The 24,618-nt window shown below is 35.1% G+C and overlaps 1 protein-coding gene across 10 annotated transcripts in view; it reads right to left on the bottom strand.

Moving 5' to 3' along the window:
- USP34 (ubiquitin specific peptidase 34) overlaps positions 1 to 24,618 on the bottom strand; it is a 139,929-nt gene that overhangs the window by 46,649 nt on the left and 68,662 nt on the right. For 9 of the 10 annotated variants that reach the window (XM_075088181.1, XM_075088176.1, XM_075088178.1 and 6 more), the window contains 20 exons: positions 24,174 to 24,287; positions 23,286 to 23,385; positions 22,998 to 23,157; positions 22,450 to 22,576; positions 22,207 to 22,354; positions 17,887 to 17,987; positions 16,221 to 16,430; positions 15,459 to 15,584; positions 14,559 to 14,681; positions 14,351 to 14,434; positions 13,966 to 14,052; positions 11,997 to 12,197; positions 10,595 to 10,677; positions 9,312 to 9,352; positions 8,216 to 8,340; positions 6,968 to 7,120; positions 5,613 to 5,717; positions 4,402 to 4,457; positions 4,180 to 4,300; positions 516 to 699 (listed from right to left, as the gene is read on the bottom strand). In XM_075088181.1, the coding sequence (XP_074944282.1) occupies positions 516 to 699; positions 4,180 to 4,300; positions 4,402 to 4,457; positions 5,613 to 5,717; positions 6,968 to 7,120; positions 8,216 to 8,340; positions 9,312 to 9,352; positions 10,595 to 10,677; positions 11,997 to 12,197; positions 13,966 to 14,052; positions 14,351 to 14,434; positions 14,559 to 14,681; positions 15,459 to 15,584; positions 16,221 to 16,430; positions 17,887 to 17,987; positions 22,207 to 22,354; positions 22,450 to 22,576; positions 22,998 to 23,157; positions 23,286 to 23,385; positions 24,174 to 24,287 (2,449 nt within the window). The remainder of the gene's footprint in view (positions 1 to 515; positions 700 to 4,179; positions 4,301 to 4,401; positions 4,458 to 5,612; positions 5,718 to 6,967; positions 7,121 to 8,215; positions 8,341 to 9,311; positions 9,353 to 10,594; positions 10,678 to 11,996; positions 12,198 to 13,965; positions 14,053 to 14,350; positions 14,435 to 14,558; positions 14,682 to 15,458; positions 15,585 to 16,220; positions 16,431 to 17,886; positions 17,988 to 22,206; positions 22,355 to 22,449; positions 22,577 to 22,997; positions 23,158 to 23,285; positions 23,386 to 24,173; positions 24,288 to 24,618) is intronic. The other variant, XM_075088177.1, reaches the window with a different exon arrangement.

The following is a 24,618-nucleotide window of genomic DNA, read 5'->3' on the forward strand; positions in this document are numbered from 1 at the left end:
ATATTTAAGAACAGATGATCTGAAAATTATACATGGGATTAAATCCACTCATTTGCGAGGTGCGCAAAAGATGCCTACAACTGCTCTGTGACACTACCATAAATGATGGTGGGGAACTAGTAGAGCTACAAAGTGGAATTTTAAGGGCTGTGCTACTGGCAACAATGTCTTACTTCATTACTACTTTACTTAAATTATACAGTTAAGTCTTAAAAATATTCTACGTCACCTTTGCCTTTCCCTGTTTCTACCTATGTATTCTTATAACTGTTTTTGTAAAGTCATTAAATGCAGACACTTCTGATGTATTTCAGGAGGAAATGGAAACTCAATGATTTAGTACTGTTCACAATGCAGACTTCGGAATGGGAGTCCGTATGACAAGTACATACCTATTTTCTTTCCTGAACTTCATAAATCCGAAAATTCAAAAGAAACCCAAAATGAACAGGAAATGCAAATGGTCTACTTGTCCACAAAATACTCAAAAGCTGTATATGAATAAAGTTTCTTACACTGCATATGTTGTGCCATAACCCAGTTATGGAGCAGCCTGTAGTTTTCCACGGACCCCTTTACCATTTCTACCAACAAGTCATAAGCAGCAGCCCTTGAAGAATGTGACTTGCATTTTGGTTGTTGTCTATCTTTCAAACTTGGCAGCAAGAACAGAAGATTGAAGATGTCTCTCAGAAACTCCTGTAAAACAGTTCAATCAGCACATTTAGCAGTTTGAACATGTTCTTAAAAGACAACAATGTTCTAGAAACTTCTATAGACTTTCTAGACTATCATTTACAGAACTTTCTGACTTGTATACAAATTCTGAATTACTCATCTCAACACTTACTTTATACTACATAAAGTGGACTGTAAACATATTATAGCCTAAAGAGAAACACAGCCACTGAAAAAGAATGATAAATTATGCTTGATTCATGATAGATAATTTAATTTGACAAACACCACACATGTATTTTTAGCAACTTTAAGACTAGTTTCTCATAGTGAAGACACTATGTAACATGAATCACTCTACTCATCTGAGTTTTATTCATCTTAAAACACACACTAAATTATGTACCATGTGTACTCTAAGTGTTTTTTTGTACGTTTCATGTTTGGAATATTAACCTAACTATAAAAGGCACAAAGCATGGCTGTACCAAGTCAGGTTGCCATTGGATGATAAATACATATTACACACTGTTATTTATCTTTACCGTCCCAGATTAACACACTAAAAAATGACATGGATCTGCCTAAATGTAAGTACCTTCTTTCTATCTAGCCAATTTAATTCAGTAAAATGAAACCAGAAGTAAAATATTAAAAGGATAACAACAGAGAAAAAAACAACCATGATCTGTACAGGTCTATAAGAACAGGTGGCCATGTTCTTCCAGAAGTACAGCACCTTCAGAGAAGTGCATAATGGTAAAAAAGCTTTCCTCCACCTTTCAGCTATGAAGTGAACATTACTGATTAGTCATTTAAGTGGTATAATAAGACCATGAAAGAAGAAATTGAGCAGTATTTCAACAAATTTCCTTGAACAACCAGCAATTCATGCGCATACTTTATGTCTAAGGCTGATGACATGATCCATAGCCCACACTTCGCTGCTTCTGTAAAATGTCTGCAATCTTAACAAACTGTATTTAATCATTAAATCATATGAGTAATTTATCATTTTAGTTGTCTACATAATCAGATGATAAATCCTCTACCCCTGCACAATTCTGATTGCTTTTTTCCCCCCGAAGATATCTTCCCGAATTTTTTTTAGGGACAGAACTCTTCCCCGCTTTGTAGAGCACAGGCTACCAAATCCAGCTATTATACTTCATTCTACAATTTCTACACTGTAATTAAAAAAATGTTCTTCCTGAATTTCACCACTCAGGTACATTGAGTTAAAAAGCCTTTTAGCATTACAAGGCAGGCTCTGCTGTAAAATCTACCTAAATTCTAAGTATTTCAAAAAATGGCCTTTTGCAGAATACACAGCAAAATGACCATAAAAAGCCTTGTTCCAGTGTGCAGGGAAACTCCTATAGTCTTAATATAAAATCTTATAACCAGGGTCTTATGTTTACAGCTGAATAATATGGAGAGGTCTTCTGGCCAATATAAACAAGGTTATTCCAGATTCCTCTACACTTTGGAGAAAGAAAATGCATAAAATTAAAAATAAATAGGCATCCGGTTTCTTGGTAGTTAGTCTGTATCAGGAGTGATTGTGGGGCAGCAGTCTGATTCCATTTTGTTCCTAACCATAGCTGTCAGGTGTAGATATTACAGCTCATCAACAGACCAGCTGCATCTACTAAGTGGAGTTTTAGACTGTGCTTTCAGCTGCAGCCTAGTGCTGTGCTGCGGCCTTTTTCAAACAGGTGTTTTAACACACTAGCCACCTTAAAGTGCCCCACGCTAGAAAAGCAGTAACTTCTGAGATCTGGATCTATCTTTGTGTGAATAACATTCTCAATCTTGTATTTGTGCTGATTGAATTCTGACATGTTGGAGCAGGGAAGACAAAGAATGCTATAGGTGATTTTGCTCAGAGGCTAAATGCAAAATCCCAAACTTGATAAAAATATGTATCTTTACCATCAAAGTGGCCTTAAGATATACCTTTCTAGTGAAGATGTGCTAGCCAGTATATGTTGAAAATGTATTTTTCTTCCACTTAGTGTAGAATAAGGTAGGCAATCATTATCTATAAAAGACACCTAAGAAGGTAGGTCGAGCATCCATTGTCACAAAATGTGACCTTTAAAGTTTGACAATATTTGCCAAACAATAATTTTGTTTACTTAATAAGAGAAGGCATCTGTAGAGAAGAAAAGGCACAGCAGAGCACCATAATCCTCTGGGCAAGTCTAGACTATCTTCAGTATTTGCCCAGATACTTTTTTCTCCAGCCTTTGCTCAGAGGGAGCATGTGGTTTCACAATTCTGTTCTATTACACTGAATACAATATAAACCTCTTCACTAATGCACTTTAAAACGTGCAGTTAGTAAGTGTTCTTAATTGGACATAGAATCAAAAAAATTAATACTAGATCATGACTTAGTCTCAGAAAATGTAACTAAATCCCTGTCTCTCAGCAAAGCCAAATTCTTTTTGAGAAGTCTGTTGTGGATACTGCTCTGATCACATTCATCCATTTTTCAAATCAAATTTCTGGCCTACCCTGTGATATACTACACACGTGCAATGTACTTTAGGATTCTCTATAGTATCACTCCTCTCTACTTAAGCTTCCCTTCATGTTTTCTTCTTATATTTTTCATATATCTCTGCATACCTCTTCTAATTACTGCATGATCCTCCACACTGCACTCTGTGAATCCCATTCTTGCTCTAATTTAACCTGCAAGCTCTCCATACTTAAAATACACTTATTCCAGGAGAATTACAGAGTAGTAGTTTTTTAAAATGCTGTCAGCAATGTAACTTTATGCTAGTGCACAATGTGGACACTATTAAAACTTTTGGACAGTAAAATTACCTTCAGGGCCATTTTATGATAACAGAAGGAGTAAACAGACAGAATATATACAACATAATTGAATACAGGAGACTATTTTCCTGGTGAAACATCACTAAATGTCCAGTCATATGCTCCATACAGTCTATAGAAAACCCCATCAGTTTAAGTCATCTTTTACACCACAAATTTTTATTTTTTTTAGACAATGTGGCTCTGAAACACAAAGTAGAAATTTTTTAGCAGCTTCCCCTGCCTAGCTACTCTCCCATCTTACAAGCATGGGTGGAATGTTACTAATCTTAAAAGCCACTTTTAGTTCACAGCTGTCCCAGGATATGGTCAAAAAGCAGCTCTTGTTAATGACTTAAACCAGCTAATGTTGATCAATACTGAAAACATTTAAAGATAACAAATGAAAATAAATAAAATTTCTAGGATATAAAAACTCTATCCTGAAATTAAATATAGTTAGAAAGGGAAGGGACTGTATGTGCTACTTTTTAATAAAGGAATGATATGTGTGTTTTTAACCATCATCCTAAAGCTAGAAATACCATATAATCTCATATAGTGAGCACTGCAATCAAAATGGTGGAAAAAAGGTGAAATGAAAAAGTATAGTAACAAAAGATTATGCTATTTTGATGCCGTCACAGTCTTTCCACGACCTTTTCTTACCTGGCCTTCACGAGAAAATTTAAAGGGTGGTTTGTGCTTTATAACACTTGTTGCCAGACGAAGTAGTCCTGTAAGTCCATCATCTTCTATATTACCATCTTGATGGTCAAGGATTTCTCTGCTATATATACACACATATATACAAAAGAAATGTTAAAACTCTGTCCCACTAACAATAAATACAATGCAACTTCAAGTGAAATTACTATGAGCAAACCTTACCTCCGAATGCAGTCAGCAAGATGTCTTGCTAGTGCATCTAAATCAAGCAGTGTCGTCTGATTAAAAATAAAGAAAATGGAACATAAATGGAAAATAATTATGTTCTTCATGAATTACAACTTACAAGCCTAGTCTGAAACTATGGTTGTGCTTTCGCATGAAATTTTGTTATTGCATACAGAAAAACAGGGACAATCAAATCTCATCTTTCAAACATGCTCAAAACAACATTTTAATATATTTTAATAAATGTGATTAAATGTTTGAAGAGTTGCATAGTTTTTTAAAACCTGTGCTGTACAGTTCAAATGAAGTAACATTTATTCTTTGAATTCCAGATCCCACAAATATACTATCTCTACCATACCAGGGGGGAAAAACAAAGGAATAGTACTATTTTAAAGAGAGGTGTTTAGTTGTTATTCCTCACAAGAACACAGTTTGTCATCAGAAGGCTGAAAAGTCCCATTAGCATTTCTTGCTTGAGCAACATGCAGAAGAAGTAGGCACAACTCTAGCCTAGCTAAGAGATTCAATTAATAAAACAGAAATGGAAGGAAACTGGGTGGGGAGGAAGCAAAATCTTTGCCTCTACTGGGTACATCCAGAGTCAGGAGAGGACACGACTTTTCCATTCTGGAGAAACTAGGATTAAGGCTCCATCTTCCTTCCCTTCCCACATTCCTGCCACAACACTAAGAATGAACTAGAGAGATTTATGTAGGGCCACCAGCCAGCACAAGCAGTTTCAGAGTTTGCCCAAAAGGTAACTTGAAACATCTCTAAAGGGTTAAAAAATCGTGAATAAGTTTTCTAACCTGTGATTAGTGGCTGTTAACTGAAATTTCTTCCTCTTTCAGCTTTAGTCAAATACTTGATTACCTCCTCCTTAGACCACATTGAAATTATCAACAGTGAATCTCTCAGATAATTACAGTATTCCCAATGTCTGTTACCTTCACCTAAGTTCACCCTCTGTGTATTATACCCATTCCCCATCCTTGACTCTACAGGTTCAGATTCTGAAGCTTCCTTTGGCCAAGGGCTACTAAATACACATCAGACAGCAGGGAAAGCCGGGAGATGAGAAAGATCCAAGAGCTGTTCACAGCAGTCCACTGTACCTTAAGTAAAATAGTCTCATACTGAAGTGGTCTGAATACCCAAAGTAAAAAAAGCAAACATTCCTATGAATGCAAAGCAAAACCTACCTGACTTGCATCTTTGACATGTATGTTATCAATCAGTTTGCACAGCAGCCAAAAATATTCCTTACAACCTGGTCGCAGTACTGTTTCTTCTTCATAATCCTCTATCTGTGAAAAGAAATAGCTTTTGTTCTGAAGTACATCAGACAAAAAAACTGTGTATTAAAAAATGTATTAAGTACAGTAACTGTTACAAGAATATTACTTTCCTCAAGCTCCTATTTAAGATAAGCCAAGTGCAAAAATTATGTATTTTGCAATGGTGTCTGTGTGTGTTCTGTTTTTCTTCCGAAACATTTACAAATTTTCTTGAAAGATTCTCAGGATGAGCTACCAGACTCTTAAAAAAAGTTTAGAATAGTATTGACTGCATCCTACCCACTGAAAATTGCAAAAATGTTCAGTATTAGACTAGACAAATAATGAGAAACTTTGGCTGAATTCAACACTAGTTAGTACAACTCCAATTTTAAACTCTTCTGAAAATGAGTCAAATAACGCAAAATCTACTGTAGATTGTTCTAATTTAACTTTTTCTTAATATCAATGGAGTTTAAAACAAAAGCAGACTTAAACTGAATTAACCGCTCTCTGAAATCAAATGCCACACAGGGTCACAAGAATAACTGCCTGACAGACCCAAAATGCAGGTTCACACATCACTGCCGTACAAGTCCATGCAAGTGCTCTCCTTCAGATCTAGCTACATCAGCTGAAGTTGGCAAAGCCTCAGCCTCCCCAATATGCATTGCTAGGTCTACAATTCCTAACTGACTTTAGGCAAAATCATCCAGGTTAGTTCAAACCATCTCTATTAACCTGCATACATTAACAGTGAGAATGCCTCCTGAAGTAGCTTTGACAGCATCCACAATCTTTTCATTTTAGTAGAGCTGTAAGGACTGTAACACTCCAACAGAAAAACAGCAGCAACTGACTGGGGAACAGTAACATTCAGCCACAACAACAGAGGGTACTTATGTACACATAAAACATACTGATTTATTTATGGCCTTACCTACATTTAAAAGGGAAATTGAGGCATATAGTGAAAACACAACTGTTATTCCCTAACAGTGTGTTATGTGGACACAAAAATTCCAGAACAAGTGCACTTCCTAAATGCTATTCTGCATTTCTCCAAGTACAGGCAAGCTTTAAATTACTGTAGTGTCACAGCTTTAACTATTTTTGTGAAGCTTCTGGAAGCATCTGAACCGAAAGTCTTAATATCTCAGCGTATCAGAAACACTATGTGACACACAGTGATAGTATGTGCTATCATTTTTTCTTTTATATTAACAAAAGTAAGTTTAAATACATCTTTGATAAAGTCTTGCATTTTCTTAAATTCCTACCCGGATCGGTTTCAGAGCTTGAGCATCAGGGAGAAATTTTAGTAATGTTGACGCAGCCAGCAGCAGAAAGGATCGATTAATTGAGTCTCCCCCATCCAGTCCAGAGAGAGATAACTTGTATAAACCATTGCAAGACTCATGGCGAACGGCAGTCTTTATGAAAAATAAAAGAATTAAATGGTTACACACATTATTTAGAAGATTTTTTTCTTTTGTTGACTTTTCTTTTGTACGTACATAATTAAGTTCTTCTATAATACCTATCCTGTTATCAGGGTAGAATATGTCTTTCTAAAAACACATATTACAAATAAGATACATTTAAATTACATAAAAATGCAAGAGACACTGTTCTAATACAAAAAGCTGATTTGTCTGTGCCCCTTGTCTCTTCAGTTACATATTTGCTACAGTAAAGATTACAGCCAGTTACCAAAACTTGGCAAATTAGGGAAATCTATGTGATGCTGTAACGAGCACTTACTCCTTACTAACTATATGGTTAATTTGCTTAACATCACTAGAAGACTTATTTTATTCTTTCTTTTATTCTTTTCTCAAGAAAAATATCCACAGATAATCTCTAATCCAGCTTTGGCGGTCTGCACTCTTTTTTTTTTTTTCCCCCCCAGGGTTTTTAAATGGAGTCAGCATGTAAGCTTTTTCAGTGGCTGGGTAATAAAGCACAACTTTATTAGTTGATAACAACTACCACATCGTGTCCATATTGGACCTTTAAGCAATCACTAGTAAATAAAAAAAAATTTCTACAATGCATATATTTATGCAATTTTCAGATTTTTCTTAAATCAGAAAATATTATTTAAAGCTAAGCAAAAAGGTAGTAATGACAGACATTTTTATATCAACTCTCATTCACCCCATTTTGTGACAAAAAGTATAGCTAAAAAAATAATATATTGGAGGAAGTATATTTAATCTACGTAAGAGGGCATCCCCCAGAAATTTCAACAAATTACAATGAAAAACTTACCTTCAAATAGAAGCCAAGAACAAAGATGAGAGTTTATAAACTGGTTTGCAATCAACCACAAATGTGCCATCTTACATGGTATTTTAACTACCACTGATTATTTCTTAAACTGGATTGCAAGTAACTGAGTCAGATCCTGCCTACTTTTGGCAGGAAACGATATGATTTGAATTTAATGGAAGCTTGAAATGGAAATTAATCTTATTCCACACTATGCACTAATTATTAATGCACTAACTTCTCCTTCAACATACCTCTGGAATAAGAAGGGTAAGCTTCTTTAGCCAGTCTTGCAAATGATCACTGTCTGCCAGACTGGATTTCACCAAGGAACAGCAGTGAGCCCAGCTCACCAACAGCCACATTGAATAGTGAGTGACTGAAAGGAAATAAGGTAACAGTAAATCACACTGTAATTAACAGAAAAGGCTTTTTAGTTTGAAGAGTTGCATAGTTCTAGCACATATGACATTTATTTCAGCCATACTAACACACAAGACTCCACCCTTACTGGCACATAAGACACTACCTAAACTCAGAATTTTACCAATATGCTTACTAAATACTGACGATAATTAAATTAGATTACTCTAAGTATTACCAATGTGGGGCACAATCCTTTCCTGCATCTTTATACTTCTTAAGCAGTGAGCTGGTATTTCACTAATGGGTTGCATCACGTCTTAACATGAACGTTTTCCCAGACTAACTACTATATATGTTTTTTTCTTAAAAGCTAGAAGTAAGACTTCAGTGGGTGAAACACAGCATTTACTGAGAACTCGAGTTCACAGACATTAACATCCGCAGGGGAGAACAACGTAGAAAAACTGAAGGCAACATATAAGTCTAGGAGGACATACCTATATTTATGCACACCTGTGCTGTACTTTTGACAGTTATTTGATACAGACTTAATCTGACACAGGTCATTTAGACCTTTTGTAAGAAACCTCCACAGGAGGGAGGGGGTAGCTCCAAGGAATTCTGGGCCCGGAATGGTTTCTATAAAGCAGAATAATAAAGGCAACTATTGCTGACTCTATTATGGGGTTATATATGCCACTCTTTAGACAATGAGAATATGGCTGCTTTTCCTACCAAAACCAACTCTTCTGGAGATGAAGGCATAGCTACAGTACAAAATTTCAATTAATATAAAACGATTTCCAGAGAAGGAAAGCACCTTTGTGTATTCCCACCTAGCTTACAACAGCCCTAACAGTATCAAGGAACAGAGTTTTATAGCATGGTAGAATATAACAGTAGAATAAAACAAACGCATAATTTATCTTCGGTGTGTTTTTATTACTATCAGTTTGTAACATGTAGCTATTTTGCAGCACTAACCTTCATGTCTTGATCTGTGATCAGACTGAGCTTTCAGCACCCTTGAACAGGAAGAAGATAAAAGGCATTTGAACTTTATCACAGAAGGTAACAGATTATCACTTAGAAATACAAGCACCCACAAGTAAGAACACAGTCACTCTTAAGTATCCAGTAAGAAAATTAAAATGTTAATCTTAAAAGGATTCTTTTTTTGCAGTATTCAAAATTAGCAACAATAATAAAACTATGAAAATCTGCAAGTCACCCCATTAAAGCTTTACCAACTACACAGTAGGAAGTCAAAATAAAATACCCACAACCCCTTTATTTCATCCAAAAAAGAGATGATGTAAAACGGAACTAAGAACTGACCTATACAGAAGAAAACTAGTATTATTCATAGAGAACCACACTTTGAACTAACATTTCCAAACTTTAGACAAATTTAATTTAAATGTCTCCATTTATTTACTTACATTTTTATAAATTGCAATAAAAGGTTATGAAGCGAAAAACACTGTGTTTGTTTAAAATTATTCCTGCAGCTCAACTAGAGGTTAAAGTTCGGCACATTTGCAGACTTGACTGGAAATGCTCTGAAAGTCCTTAAACATCTTTTAAAAATATGGTAAAACACACTATCCGTTACTTGGAATCAAGCAATTCTACAACACCAAATGTAGCAAAAAACCTGACCTCCCCACAATTAGTCTGACTCTGTCACGATGCAGTCTTACACAGAATTGCTTTTTCTCAGGGCAAAAGGCAAAAAGGGTAAAAATCTCTAGTAGCCTGTTCCTGAAGGTAAAATTTTGCCTTCACAACATGCACACTTACTAAAGAAATAAGGGTAATTTCAGAGGTAATAAGCTCATGTTGTTAGGGTGGGAAAAATAAGTCAAAACCAGCAGATGACTAAGCAACTTAAAAGTGATTTTATTTTTATTTCTCCTCTACATGCCTTGAAATTGAGAACGCTTATTGCTCCAGACAGACCAAAGAAAAAGTTCTGGCATGAGAATTTATGAGAGCATACCATATATATTTTGTTGCTCCATGTCTTACACCCTGATCACTGAGAGTTCTCGCCTCTCTTCTCGCTCTCGCTCCTCCTACAAGGGCAGGATAACTACCAGAAGAGGTGACTAAGAAAAGCAAGTCTAATGGCTATAGGCTTAAATTTCTGATATGGGTGTTAGTGGGGGAACTACAACTGAAAGAGCTAGTTACTTTATTTAAAGCAGTGATGAAAATGTGCACACTTGATTAGCTTTATTACAAAAATAAAAAGATATTTGTACCTAGGTGCCAAGTTGTCATATGTATAAGCAACTGACATAAGTCGCTGAATCAAACTGGTTCCCTGGACAAGTACAAGAAACACCTTTAAAAATTGAAGTCAAAAGAAAAAAAAACAGTTAATATAACAACAAGCTTTTTGATCTGGTTTTAAATTATACACACTGTGTGAATCTAAAACAAACCCACCTGTGTAGAGGAAGGAAGAGCAAAAGACAAATCATAGCATCTCCATAGTTAAAACTTACATTGGTTCTTATCAAAGCAGATCTAAAATCTTGTTTCATTAAGGCTCGATGCTAAAATTTCATTCTATTTCTCTAAGATAATTTAACAATAGAAAAATCAACCATTTATTAAATCTTTTTAATAAAAACAGTATTTTTTTAAAAGCACAGGCTATTCACTTCCTTTTAAAAGTCTTAGGCTTGAAGAGACAGGGTTGAGGATGAGGTTGGATATTTAAATATCACTCATCTCTGTGATCAACACATTTTATTGACTATACATTCACTTAAATTGCTCATCTTTAGAGAACCTCTGAAGGCTACACAAAATTTTCCAATCAAAGACTGAAGAAAGTCTTAAAATATTTAGATAGCAAATCTACTGCAATCAAAACTACGTATCAATGACAAAAATTTAAAACCTGGTATAGAAACTGGTAGCAGTATTAACACACAACCAATGTTGAAGAATTTAATACATTTGATAATTTCCCTGTATCATAGTAGCTTTGGCAATTTAGGGATCTGTTTTGTCAAAAATACCTAATACTTATAGAACAGTTAAGGTCTTTCCATGTACAACAATGACAAATAAGAAGTTTGGCTCCAGCTCACAGTTCAGATCTGCACTTTCTGGCAATCACAGCTGGTCCTGCGCCTAAAAGCAATTGATTTACAGTGAACGTATCTCTGATGTGAAAATACTATATTTGCTTGGTCTACATTAGGAAATGAGCATGCAGGAATCTGGTAGGAAGGTTTCCGGCTTTAGGTAAGTTTACCATTCAATCACTCGGATATCCTTTTAGTAGTGTAAGTTATTTTAGTGTTAACTAAAGGAACCTAAAATGGATTTAGTGAGGATGGAGACAGCCTATATAACAGGTTACCATTACCAAAAAAAAGGGGGAAAAAAAAGAAAAAAGAGTAATTCATTTGGGAAACAAAATCTAAGAAACAGGGGTAAAGCACTGGAATCCTGAATTCCCAATTCAGCTTTTAAAACTGCCAGTTTTAAAGCAATTAATATACTTTTTAGAGGACAGTAACATGTAGTGATATAGACTAACGTTAGTAACTTTTCCACTACATTATTTTATTACCAAAATAAAGGCTTCACACAACAAAGAAGTCATTTTCTAAAGTTCACAAAATGGACACACTGTTTATCTCTTACCTCTGTTAAACGAGGTATATGAAGCCCCTTCACATGGTCACTTGCGGTCTTCCTTGATTTGCCTGGCCATGTTCTTTTTCTGTGACTCTCTGCTACACCAGACCAGGCAAAGACATCATGGTAAGCTAAATCCAGATCTGAAGGATCAACTGCAAACTGGCATATCAGCTTCAGCAAGCAAGCAAGACAGTCTAGCTGCCACTGTGAATAAGAAGAAAAAGAAATCTTTTTTTTTCAGGGATTTTTTATTTTACAAATAATTCTATGCCTACTATGGAATATGAAATGAAAAGCTTAACTAAGGTATAAAGGATGAATAGCTAGACCGAACTGGCAAAGCCTCACCAGAATAAAGAAGTATCTTATAATTAAACTATTTTCATGATCTATTCCTATTGACAGGTGCATTCAAGATGTTCTATTATTCAGTGCATGAAATAACACAGAGGAAATAGTTAAGGTCAACAGTTAAAAACCTTTCCTGCGTTGTATTCTGCTATAGCACAGGGCATAAAGCATAGTATACAGAAGTGCTTTTAAGTTGAATATATTTAATCACGCAGAGACAATATGTGCTAGTTTAAAAATACCATTTTGTATTGTAACATCTCATTAGATGAAGACCACTGATACATTTAGTAACTCCTGAAATCGATTTTCATGCCTCTCAGCTGTCTGACTATGGCCAAACACAGCAACTGCTCAGCTCCCCACAGCAGAAGGTACATTATGAGAGTAAAATTAACACAAAACAGAGCACCACGTCACAGCAACACATGAAGCAGGTCAGCTACCTAGCACCTAGATATGCATAAGTCAGGACCCTGTACTAAGGCACTTAGTTGCAGAACCTGTTAATATTTTCGCAGTGTTGTGCATACTTTCTGGATAGACCAATAAAAGCAATCATACAAAACTTTTGTTTATATATTGAGTAGAGAAAAGGACAACTTTTTTCTAGTACTGAAATAAATTTACAACAAATACAACAAAATCAGTTAAACACTATCAAACTTCTAATAAAAAGTGTAACTGCCTTCTTTTTAACATTGCAGTAACTGTCATCAGTTTTATACAAACATGTGTATGCTTGTTCATTTACTTCTTTTTATGTACATATTACTAAGAGCTTGGGATATTTCAGGGTTGTTTTTTTTAATCAAATGCCATAGAATTGAAAATAGAAGAGAAAAAATTAACTCTAATAAAAGAAGTTTTCATTATGATATGAATTTAGCTCAAACTAATATTAGAATAATGATGAAAAAAGACATTCTATAAGAACGACTAGTAATAATGTTCATTATTGAAAACATGGCTTTATTAAACACCATAGCCACAATGCTACTGCTTTTGTCTAAATGCCAAGAAAGGGAAATTATATTTCTCGGCCTCTTCAGACAGGAAGATAATTAACAGATTAGTGCTTTCAAAACAGACTATAATAAAAGTTTCCAAATAAAAACTTTCCCTAAAACAAGCAGAAAACCACAAAAATAAAGTACCCCCTTCTTGTTTGGCTATTTGTGAGTTTTTTTAAAAAAAGCGTGACATGCAATAGTATTATCAATGCAGTTACAATCATTCCTAATGATAGAACCTAGACTGTTTTTTTTTCCCCTCCCTCTAAGATGTTCCCTTGATCTACAATTTTATGTTCTGCAAACTAGGATTTTTTAAGACTAGAAAACAACTGAACTAAAAATACACAGAAAAATACAAAGGGTGGTTTTAAAATATAAAAAAGCATAAGTATGAAGATTATAATTTTTTAAAGAAAATAAATTATTCCAGGAATACAAAATATTCAAGAAAAAGATGCTACTGCATAGGCTCCGGTAGTTTCAATTATAGAATTCATTTATTTCACTTACTACCGAAAAGTAACTATAACAAAGGCTGAAAATAATGATGTCTTTACAAATGACTGCTATGTTATTCTGGAGAACAAGGGTAAACAAACACCTACCACAGTCCATGATTCCTGTTCTTTAGGCTCTAAGATTCCAGAATTGAAAATTTCTAGTAGCTGTTGGAGGCCTCCAGCAGCAACAAACTGTAACGATATTACGGAACCAAAGTGAGAAAAAGCACATACAGACGCATCGCTAAGTTCAGTTAAATAAATAACAAAATATCTGATAAACTATTCAGCTGGATATTTTATGAAAAACAAAATAGTTGTACACAACTATGACAAATTTACAGGCCTGACAAAACAAAGAACTTTAAAATATTGTACCTAAATTTGAGATCAAAAACTCTGAGATAAATAATGTTTTAAATGGGTTTTCATCTTATATCTTTTTGAAAAACTACATTAGGTATCACAGAATACTGTAGGAACATCAAACCTTGCAGCTCCATGTGTTTTTACTATTTTCTATTTGATCTTCACTAGAATCGTCTGAGTCTGGGTAAAGATCACTATAACTTCCCTAAAGACAGACAAAAACAATTTGTTGTAAAAACAGTTAAAGAATTAAAATACCATAAAATAACTCATCAATATATACTTTGGTTCAGAGACCAAAGCATATGTTCTGTGCACAAAACTATTACCGTAGATTCACGTCTTATTCTCCTGTTGGGCTTTCCCAAAGCCTCAATAATTTCCAGGGCATACAAAAGTTTATGGGCACTTTTTATTCGCAGAAGATCCTTCCAGCTAAAGCCATCATTACCCTTAAAAGATAAAAAAAGACAGAAAACAATTAACACAATTATATGTAATGCTGACCTACCTAAAAAATGCAAGGAGGGGATTTTTGAAGTGACGTGGACAAATTATTTGGGTTTTAATTTCATCTATAACTTGAAATTAGAAAATTTCAAGCACATTTCTATACACAATTAACAATTTGAATAAGTGATTTCAGCAATTAAATTTGAGTAAAACTCCAACCTTATTATAAGTTAAGGTACACCTAATTTTGAAGTAGAGGAAGCCAAATGTTATATTCCACCAAAATTTTGATGCATGTGTCCATGAAGAACCATACTATCTCAAAACTGTTAATATGTAATTTCAAAAACATTAGAAGAGGCAAAATTTTCATCTATAGGGCAAGTAAACAACATATACACGTTTTGAAATTACAGAAGAGAGTACCAAAAGGTTTACTATTACAACATTCATAATAAAGCAAGGCTGCAGATGAAGAAACTGCTGTTTCAATTCAAACCAAAATATTTTGGCAATTAGTATGGATTATTCTTTTCATTTATTACATTTTTTTAAAGAAATTGTAAAAACAAAATTTGGCAACTAAACTGGCACCTCTGTTTAGTTTCATTTCATGAGAATTATTAGGTTTATTTATTAGGTTTACTCGTGTCTCAGCATACTTAACATACTTACTATTTAACATTCCTGTTTGGGGAAAATTCAGCTAATACACCAGACACTAAAACATCCGTGTCAATGAAGAAAAACACGTGAAACGAGCATTATATGTTTACCTGCTCATCGGAAATATTCTGGAATGCCTGCAACATATTAGGGCATGTTGGCAGAAGCATTAACAGTTCCCAGACACGTCTGGATAAGTTTTCGGCGTGGAGATGGAGTTCTTCACATCTTGTGCTCTGACAAACCATAGAACAACCATTCTTACTGCAAACTTCTTTGTGAAAATAACCTTGCTAAGATTGCAAAGTCCAGAAAAATGTATATATTCTTAATTAAGAAGCTATCGGTTTCCTATCTAATGTAAATCCATAAATAGAATATGATAGTTGAAGTCTCACTGAACCTGCAAGAAACTAAGTTCTATTATCTTCACAGCGTATCACATACTTTGAAATACTTGAGTGTAAATAAAACTTAAAAATAAACTACTGGTTCAAATATACTAGTGGTTATTTAATATCCCACAAGCTAACGATGGCAGTTAAGGCATAAAACTTGAGTTTTTGCAACAAAGCCTTTACAAACCCTCCTTCAAGCCAATTCCCATTATTATTCACCACGTCTATTTAAATAATCAATATTTTTTCTTAAGAATTACTTTTTTACAGCTTGTACAATATTTAGAACATTTAAAATATATCAGAACAATGTTTCTAAGAAAATTAGAAAAATCATTATAATGATTACACCATGCGTGACATACAGACAATAAACATATCTAGCAATTGTACAGAAGTAGGCCAGATAGGAAAACCAGATCCAATTAAATATGACTTACATGTAATTATTCTAATAAAATTACTCTAAATTACCTCACTATCTTCCATAGCCACTTCTCCAGAAGGAGGCTTAAAAGAGGCAAGCATCTCTAACAAATCAAAAAGAGTGGTAAGATGAGGTTCTTGCAGGAGTAAAAGCATTGGAATGTTGTCCTTCTGAGGAGGTGGTAGGCAGGATGCTGGAAGCTGAACACCTTCACCTTTACGTTCTCTCCTTGGTGCGCCCAGGGATACAAACACCATCTATAAACAGAGAGAAACAATGAGGAGGAAACTATTTTAAAAATCAATATGCTAAAACCATGGAATGTTTTCAACAGGATCAGAATTAAGAACTTAAAGACACACCAATATCTTTGTTGTGAAATCTTTAGTGAGCAGCATTTTGAGCAACTGCTATCTCATTAAAGCTTGGTTTTGCTTTCGCTTAAGGTATCTGTAGTGTAGTTCCATAGACTATTTGCTGTTGTTACAGTAGATGGTCCTGTTTCCTTGTCCCTCATCCCTTATTTTTGTCATTGAGGCTGCAAAGACTCTAGTACTGGTCTGATTTCTCAGGACACAAATGAAAACGCACAAAAACTAATCCAAAGGAGAAATGAGATAAGTTGACTCAGAGGACCAGAAGAATGCTAGTGAGGGCGTAGCAACACAAATAGCTGTGTGGTTAGAAAAGCAGACATTTGTTATACTGGCATAACCACGTTGTGGAAAGCCATTCTCAGATGAACTGTTCCTGCTGACTAGTTATCACATCCATATATTAATCACACCCAGCCATTCAAACTGAATGCTACTGCTCCGCCAAGTTCCACAGACATAAGCTTTCATCTGATTGCACCATAGTTCAATTCTGTAAAATGATCTATGTTAATTAAAACAAATTATTTTAAGAACTGGTTTTGCTTTTGAATTAACGCAATTCATTTAGCAAAAAGAACTAACGAAAGATCGAAGATGTAGTCCAACAGATCATCCGATTTGGAACCACAAAAGTCAAGACAAACTGCTACAATTGCTAACAGCCACCAACGGCACATGTAAGCATATCAGCCAGTAATAATCTTTCTAAAAAGATGTTAAGCAGATCCCTGAAGGTGTACAGTAAGAGTTTACTTTTCCTTTAGATAGAAAGAATGTATGTGATGATCTACTGGCAAGTTTTGTTACAGTCCCACCTCCCTAAAACAGTCACGATGTCATCACGAGTAGACCACTGTAACAAGAACTCTGAATTGAGGTAAAAAATAAGAGATGAGCATTAAAAAATGCTTCAGATTTAACCTGTGAAAGGAGAGAGCTAGTCACTGCTACTATGGAATTATCTTGTGTTCAACAATTCAGACAAAATGTGGATATTTGATTATGTTTACACTGGTCCCTTGTTTTCCTTGACAAATGAAAAGAAAAACACCTGAAATTTCACTTTTATTCCTGGAGTTTTCATATTTGCTAACATAACTAGAATTAGGCTTTTAAAATAATTATCTTAAAGACTGACAGCAGCAAGGACCGACAGCATTAGCATGAGATTACGGGAAGCACATATTGGATAGCACGAAACAACTAGTTTCACAAAACTATAAGATGCTCCCAAAGAAAAGTATATCTTCCACCACCACTACACATATCAGATGCACAATATGAAAGCAACACATCAACCAATCTTTTGCAGTGAATATCTATATGCTGGTAATACCTGCATATCCTTAAAACCCAATTCATGAAGCGTTTTTTCATCATAGTCTGTTGTCAGTTCATGCCCAGATGAAATCATTCTCACAGGTCCCATGAGGCCACCTACAATAAAAACATATTTCAGTACATTTCTGGAATCATAGCTTCATTTTCTAATGAAAGTGTTAAGACTTATTTTTAATAGTACACCCTTCATTAGCAATTAAAATGAGACAAAAACTTAATGCAGTTCCCTTATGGAAACTGGTTATTAGGTTAAACTAAGTTTACTTGCACTTATTCAGAAATCACCTTTTCAGTAACAGTTCACCCAACCTTGTAGTGAAAAGTGTTCACAATACAGGTTAGTAAATGATGCTATGCCAGAGAAGGATAATGGAAAATTATTGTGATCATCAGCAAAATCCCTCTGTATCACACGCCTGTGATAAAGTCAGCAAAGGCAAAGTCATAATCAAAGATGTCATATACTCCAGAAAGGAAAAACTGCGAACACCCTTCGAAGAATTCTCAACATTGAACAAGAAATCTGAACAATTAAAAGATTAAGAACTTAATTTCATTTGGTGCAGACAATCAAGCAATGACCAAGAATGACGACACACAATGACTTTATACCTCAGAGTACTCATAGAGTTTGAACCAAAAATTCGGTGCACAAAGATATTTGACATGGATTGACATTTGCTATGCTTTTCAGCCATGGTTCTTACAAGTACACTTTTTCCAACATTAGACCCTCGTCCTCCACACCAGTGAAGAGGAGCCTTACACTGCCACTCTACTGCAACATCGGGATTTCAGTGAGGCTTCTTTAATTTTTTTGAACCTCTTCCAGAAATCTTAGGAATTACTCAAGAGTTCTGTAACCTAATATGCTTCAAAACAGTGTATTATTTGCCTATAGGAACACAGTATTCAAAGACATGGGTTAAAGCAAAAAAAGCCTATGTATATGCAGTGAACCTCAACTTCATTCTTTCACCCTCATAAAGACATGCGCGATGTAGTGCACGTGCCATCAGCCTGCTGCTTCTGGTAACTACTGAAAGCCCATCACCTGCAATTTGCAGCCACACAGTCTCTGCTGATGTACACACACGATAAATCCAGGTGATGCTTCCCAAAACCAGCTGAGATACACACCCAAGTGCTGATGTTTCCCAACTAGAACAATCCAGTGAGATGTACACAAAGTAACTTTGATGGGACTGCCAGATAAATGGAGCTTTCAGGCAAATACATATGATCCTCAAATTCTGCTCAAGCAAAATTTCCATGATGTTCTTGGGAAAAACTGGATAGACAGCAGCCATCCAAAGATATCTGTCAGTTAACAATACAACCATGAAGGTTTAATAAGGAATTGGGAATAATTTCACATACATACCACTGTTCCCATCCTCCTCAGCTGGCTGCTTTGAAACTTAGCAATGCAGTCAGGCAAAATAATTTCAAACATATAAGGGCAGGCAAATATATTATCCACAAAAATAATACAGAAATCTACCACTGCACTTCAGCAAACTAGTGACAGATTTCAGAAGAAAGAATACAACGAACAACCTGCAAGAGAAGCAAATGCAATCTCACATTTCTCTGAGCAATGCAGATTTCAAATGAGAAAGAGATACTGGGACCTCAAATAAATTATGTGCTAAATGTCTGGCAAACGGAAAAAATATTAAGTTTATTCTACTGAAAAAAGAGTTAAAAGGAACATTTAATAAATGTGAATGCATCTACTTCTTACAGGTACATTCCCAAAGTTTTGGCTAGTGGGGGGGCATGCTTGGATATACCCTTGACAGAAGCATGATGGCAGAAACTTCAGTAATTAATAAATGCTTTAAGATTCTTTTAGCTCATCTCAGAACCTGCAGCTCCATCTTCCACATTAATAGATACCTCACTTCTGTAACAATCTGTTAAACATTAGTTCTCAGTGTCTTCGTCTTCTCAAAATAAAATACCTTTTAAGACAGCAGGCGTTAGATGTGACTGGTATCACTTCAGACATACCATTAGTTCATACATCCCAAGAGCAGGAAAATGAAAGTAATGCTTTGCGCAAAGATGTTGGAAATGAAATGGCCATCTACACAGCAGTGCAAAGGCAGGCTAACAGGAGAGCTGAAGGAGACCAATAGCGTCAAAGTGCCAGTCAGTTAACAACAGATGAAACAAGAACCACAAAAAAAAGTGCAAGTCTAGAATTCCAAGAGCCAAAAGTTGATACAAATATTCCGTTATGTCTCTCTATTTCATGAAATTGAAATCCCAACTGAGAAAACAACTAAAAGCCAATTAAGGATAAGATTTAGCTCTATAAGGAAAAGGGAAGATAAAAACTTGTACTCTGACATCATGAGCCTTTAATTTTTACTGGAATTAGATAAAATCTACTTAGATTTCTATCTAAGTTGATGAAATAACCACCATTTCAGGAACTGGTTTTTGTTGTAGATTAACTAATATAGGTATGCTATAATAGACTCAGTAAAAGGTCACCATGACTGAAGCGTGCACTATGTACCTTAAAATTCATGTCTCCTGTGTGCAGAATGACCCAAGTTTTTAAGTGTAAACAGTCAGTACACTGAACCATAATTCACTGAGATCTTTATGACCAACAAAATGTTACTAGAAAGTCCTTTCTTTTTTTTCAAGCTATACACAACAGCCCCCAAAATAGGGTATAGATGAGTAAAACTACAGGTTTTAACCACAAGTCTCAGTTTCAGTCTTATCTTCTCAAAACTGGCAGTTGAAAAGTAAAAAATCATGTGACTAGGTTATTCCAAACACACAGTGACATGCACAGAACAATGCAGAAACACTTCAGGAGTTTGGTTAATAAGACATTTTGCCTCTTACAGGATTTTATGATCTACCAGCCAACACAGATATCAATTACAAGATGAAGCACTTCAAGGCATTAATACCGGTTTTAAACCTTGCAAGGGTTTACAAATCAACAGATATAAATTTTATGGTTCTCTAGTTTCCCATAGTTACAGTATGTTAATAATTGCTGTAGTAAACAGAGAAAAAAATAAAACAACATCCACAGAAAATGTACAGAATTATGGATATCAGCACAGGCATTCTACAAAACAAAAGACATTGTACGTAAGATGACTGAACTGCAGTTGCTGTAGGACTGCAATGTTCAATTTTCTGAATCACGTGTTTCTAAAATCCCAGTTAAAACAAAAATAAAAATTCCTGCTATGTGGCTACATGGGGTGGAAAATCAGATTGTTTCTTCACTAAAACAGCTTCTGACGAGTGGCTGGAAAAGGATTTCACAAAGAAGGTAGTTCAGATGTCTGAAATTCAGACTGGTTTACTGACAGCGTGTCTCATTAAAACACTTTTTTAAGAAGTGCTAAACTATGAAAAGAAAGTCAGATTCATGTTTACAGATGTACTAATGGTCTGTGGTGTTGGAAAAAGATGTTCATGGACAGAATTTGTTCAGATAATATGCATTACATGCTAACTCTTGCTCATAATGAGGAAGAAAGAAAACAAGAAAACGTTGAAAAGATAATTCAGAAAACTGTAACATTTTGAGTAGCAATAACTGATAAGAATGCTATAATATATAATATTAGTAGGATTTAGAAAATGTCCTCCTCTTAAAGGATAAAGCAGACATTTTCGGTGACTCAGAAACACGTAAAGAAAGGGAACAACAAGAGGATGCATATTCATCACACTGTAACCATGCAATGACCACCTCAGGAGCAATGTGACATTCTAAATTAAGAGCACCAAAAGAGGATAAGTGGTCATTGTTGCTACAGGATCACCATAAATTACAAAGCATTTGTAGGAGTAAGGAAAATCTTACACCTGACTGGAATACATATATGCAGGGTATTAATTATGAATTTGAATTATGACTTTAAATTCTGAATCAATGGCAGAACCAGAAATGTATAAATTTTGTGAAACACAGAGTAAGGTTCTATGTAGCAGCACCTCCAAATAAAAGAAAACACCACAATTAATTAAAACAACAAGGAGAAGGAAAATAATGTAGGGGAAAGTCTGTTGGGACCTGGAGCTTGGCTATATCTAAGGACCTTTGGCAGATCTACATCTTCTTTGCTATTTCAAACAAAAGGTAGCCCTTAAGAAACAACATTATTAATTAAAAGTGAGGGTGATGATAACTACAGCTAGAAGAAAATAAACCATAATGCTTGCTTATTTAGGATATCTGGGGAAGGAAAAGACCACAATCTTCTAAGCTCTCAATGGAGGAACCCTTGTAAGGGCAATAAATACAGGTACAAGCGCTGTAGCTTACCAGGGAAATCACCTTTGCGGCTGCTTTGGCCAAACTCCTGAAGCTGTGCTTGTTGATTTATCTGCTCCTTCTGCAAATTTTCGTACCAATGGGTGACTTCTGCCCGTAGATCGGCCACCTGATCACTAGGATACATTTCTATAGTCATCTGAAATAAACACATATTTTATTTTTTCAAAGTGCACAGTGGACTTACTGAAATTTAACAAAGTAGGATGTACTTGTAAAAGGACTTTTAAGTACCTTGTCAGGAAGTCCAGCTGGCTGACATACAATTCTTAGTGGTAGTGACTGTTTGTCACTCAGGGCTTTCAAGTGACTGCTGATACCAGTGCCTTCAATCTGCCACTGTCTCAGATGATAGGCAAACCTTAAGAACAGGTAAACACGTTGAAAAGGTATTTTTGTCAAAACCTATTTATCACATACGTTTGAAAAACAATGAGAGGAAAGACAAAACTTGCAATTTACTCACTTTTTCAAAATAAGAGGAAGTTATTGATATTCTCACTGTTTTTTCAAATAAAACTAAAATAACTTTGAAAACATTTCTTTGGTGAGGGATGGGGAAGCAGGAACCATATCCACGTCTTTATACAAGGGCAAGGGCCAACTCTTGTAACTATTTAAACATTATTTATTACCTTTCAAAATTATCCACCACTGTCCTTAATTTACACAAAGAAAAACAAAGACACTAATACTTAATAATAACTCATAACTCATTTATCATTATGATAAGAGATATGTAAATAAATTCTGCATCCAAATATATCAATGGCACCATTTACCTTCTCCTGAAAGCTTCCAGGTGTGTCTTCAGCATTAAGAGTCCTCTTTCAATAATGGTCAGACTTGAATGAGAGTCTTGCTCAAGGTTACTGGATGCTATCATCAGACTCTCCATACACTTGCTAATAAATTCCTGTTCTTTTTCCAGACCAGTTTTACCTGTAATAACAGTTAAAGTAAATTATAAAGGCAGAACTTTGGGACTATGCATTTTAATACTAAGAATAAGAAGAGGATAATGCTAGATATTCTTTAAAACATTTTAAACAGAAAGCAAAATTTCATACCATTGATATAATAAGAGTTGATATACTGGATAGCCGCTCGACTGACATCACCAGACTGTGCTCTTAAAGCGATACCCCAGAACTGGTCCATGCCGCACAACTGTTTTGACAAAAGGAAAATAAATACAGAAACAAAACATTGCCTCATTATTTCACTGGGAGCAACACTTTTCTGACCTAAGACATTTTATCTGCCTCACTTTTGACAAACAAAGATACTTTGAAATGAAGCGTGAAAACCACAACTATTATTGGTATTCATTGCAAGAATAGAAATTTTAATGAAAAATTGCCTTGAATCAATTCACAGAAATATGTCCTATATATAATTTTATTTCTAGGATAGTTTCTCTGTATAAAAAACTACAGAAGAAAAACTTCACATCATACGTAAACTGAGACACATTTTACAGTTATCTAGTCAAAATTAAATATGCCTAATAGAGTGTCATGTGAATCTTCTTATTTATAAAAATAAATGTTACAAACTCATTCTTTAAACACAACAGCAAATACAGTTCAGTTATGCTAAGTATATGATAAACACACAGGCAACAGGTATCACTTTCTTTGTGGTTTCCTATCTCTGCCTCTAGAGACAAAGCCACACACGCTCAAAGTCATGAGGGAAGGTCAGTATCACTGGCCTCTTTTATTTCCATTTCACTGTCCCACACTTGGAACTTTTGAATCCTGAGCTTCCAAGGCTCTCCCTGAGGTAGAACTCTGTACAGACTCCACCACTAGCGGCTGTGACATTATTATCTCAGACCAGTAAACAATATTCAAGCCAGTAAGTTCTCATGAGATATGCCCTTGCAGATACATAATTTAACTTTCCCTTTCCCTCAGAAAGAAGAAAAACGTGAGCACAGAATCTAGGCTTACCTCTGAGTTTGAGCCACCATCATATGCACTAGTAGCCAATCGAGCCAAATTACACAAATGCTGGAAGAGGTTTAGGCCAGTCATACTAATAGTTTCAGGTTTTAGTTGTGGCATCTAAATAAAACAAATGTACTTTAGTATGGAGGAAAAAAAATCAGTGATGGAACAGACAGCAATCACAGGGTATTTATTTCCTTAGCACAGAAAAATGTCAGTTTTACTACCAGTCATATTCAAATGTAGTAGGTCAAGTAAAATTTATTCTTGCAAAAGATGACACTCTGAATTTTATATAGAATAAAAAAAATCAACTATAATTGGCTTAAACAAACCGCTTTTCTCTACCACTGATTTGGACTGTAACAGCACAGAGGGAACAAAAATTATTACTGCAACATTAGCTGCTTAACTTATCCACAGCAGCACAATTTGTTAGCATACATGA

Source organism: Phalacrocorax aristotelis, chromosome 3 (genome assembly GCF_949628215.1).
Source record: "Phalacrocorax aristotelis chromosome 3, bGulAri2.1, whole genome shotgun sequence".
NCBI classification, from domain to species: Eukaryota; Metazoa; Chordata; class Aves; order Suliformes; family Phalacrocoracidae; genus Phalacrocorax; species Phalacrocorax aristotelis.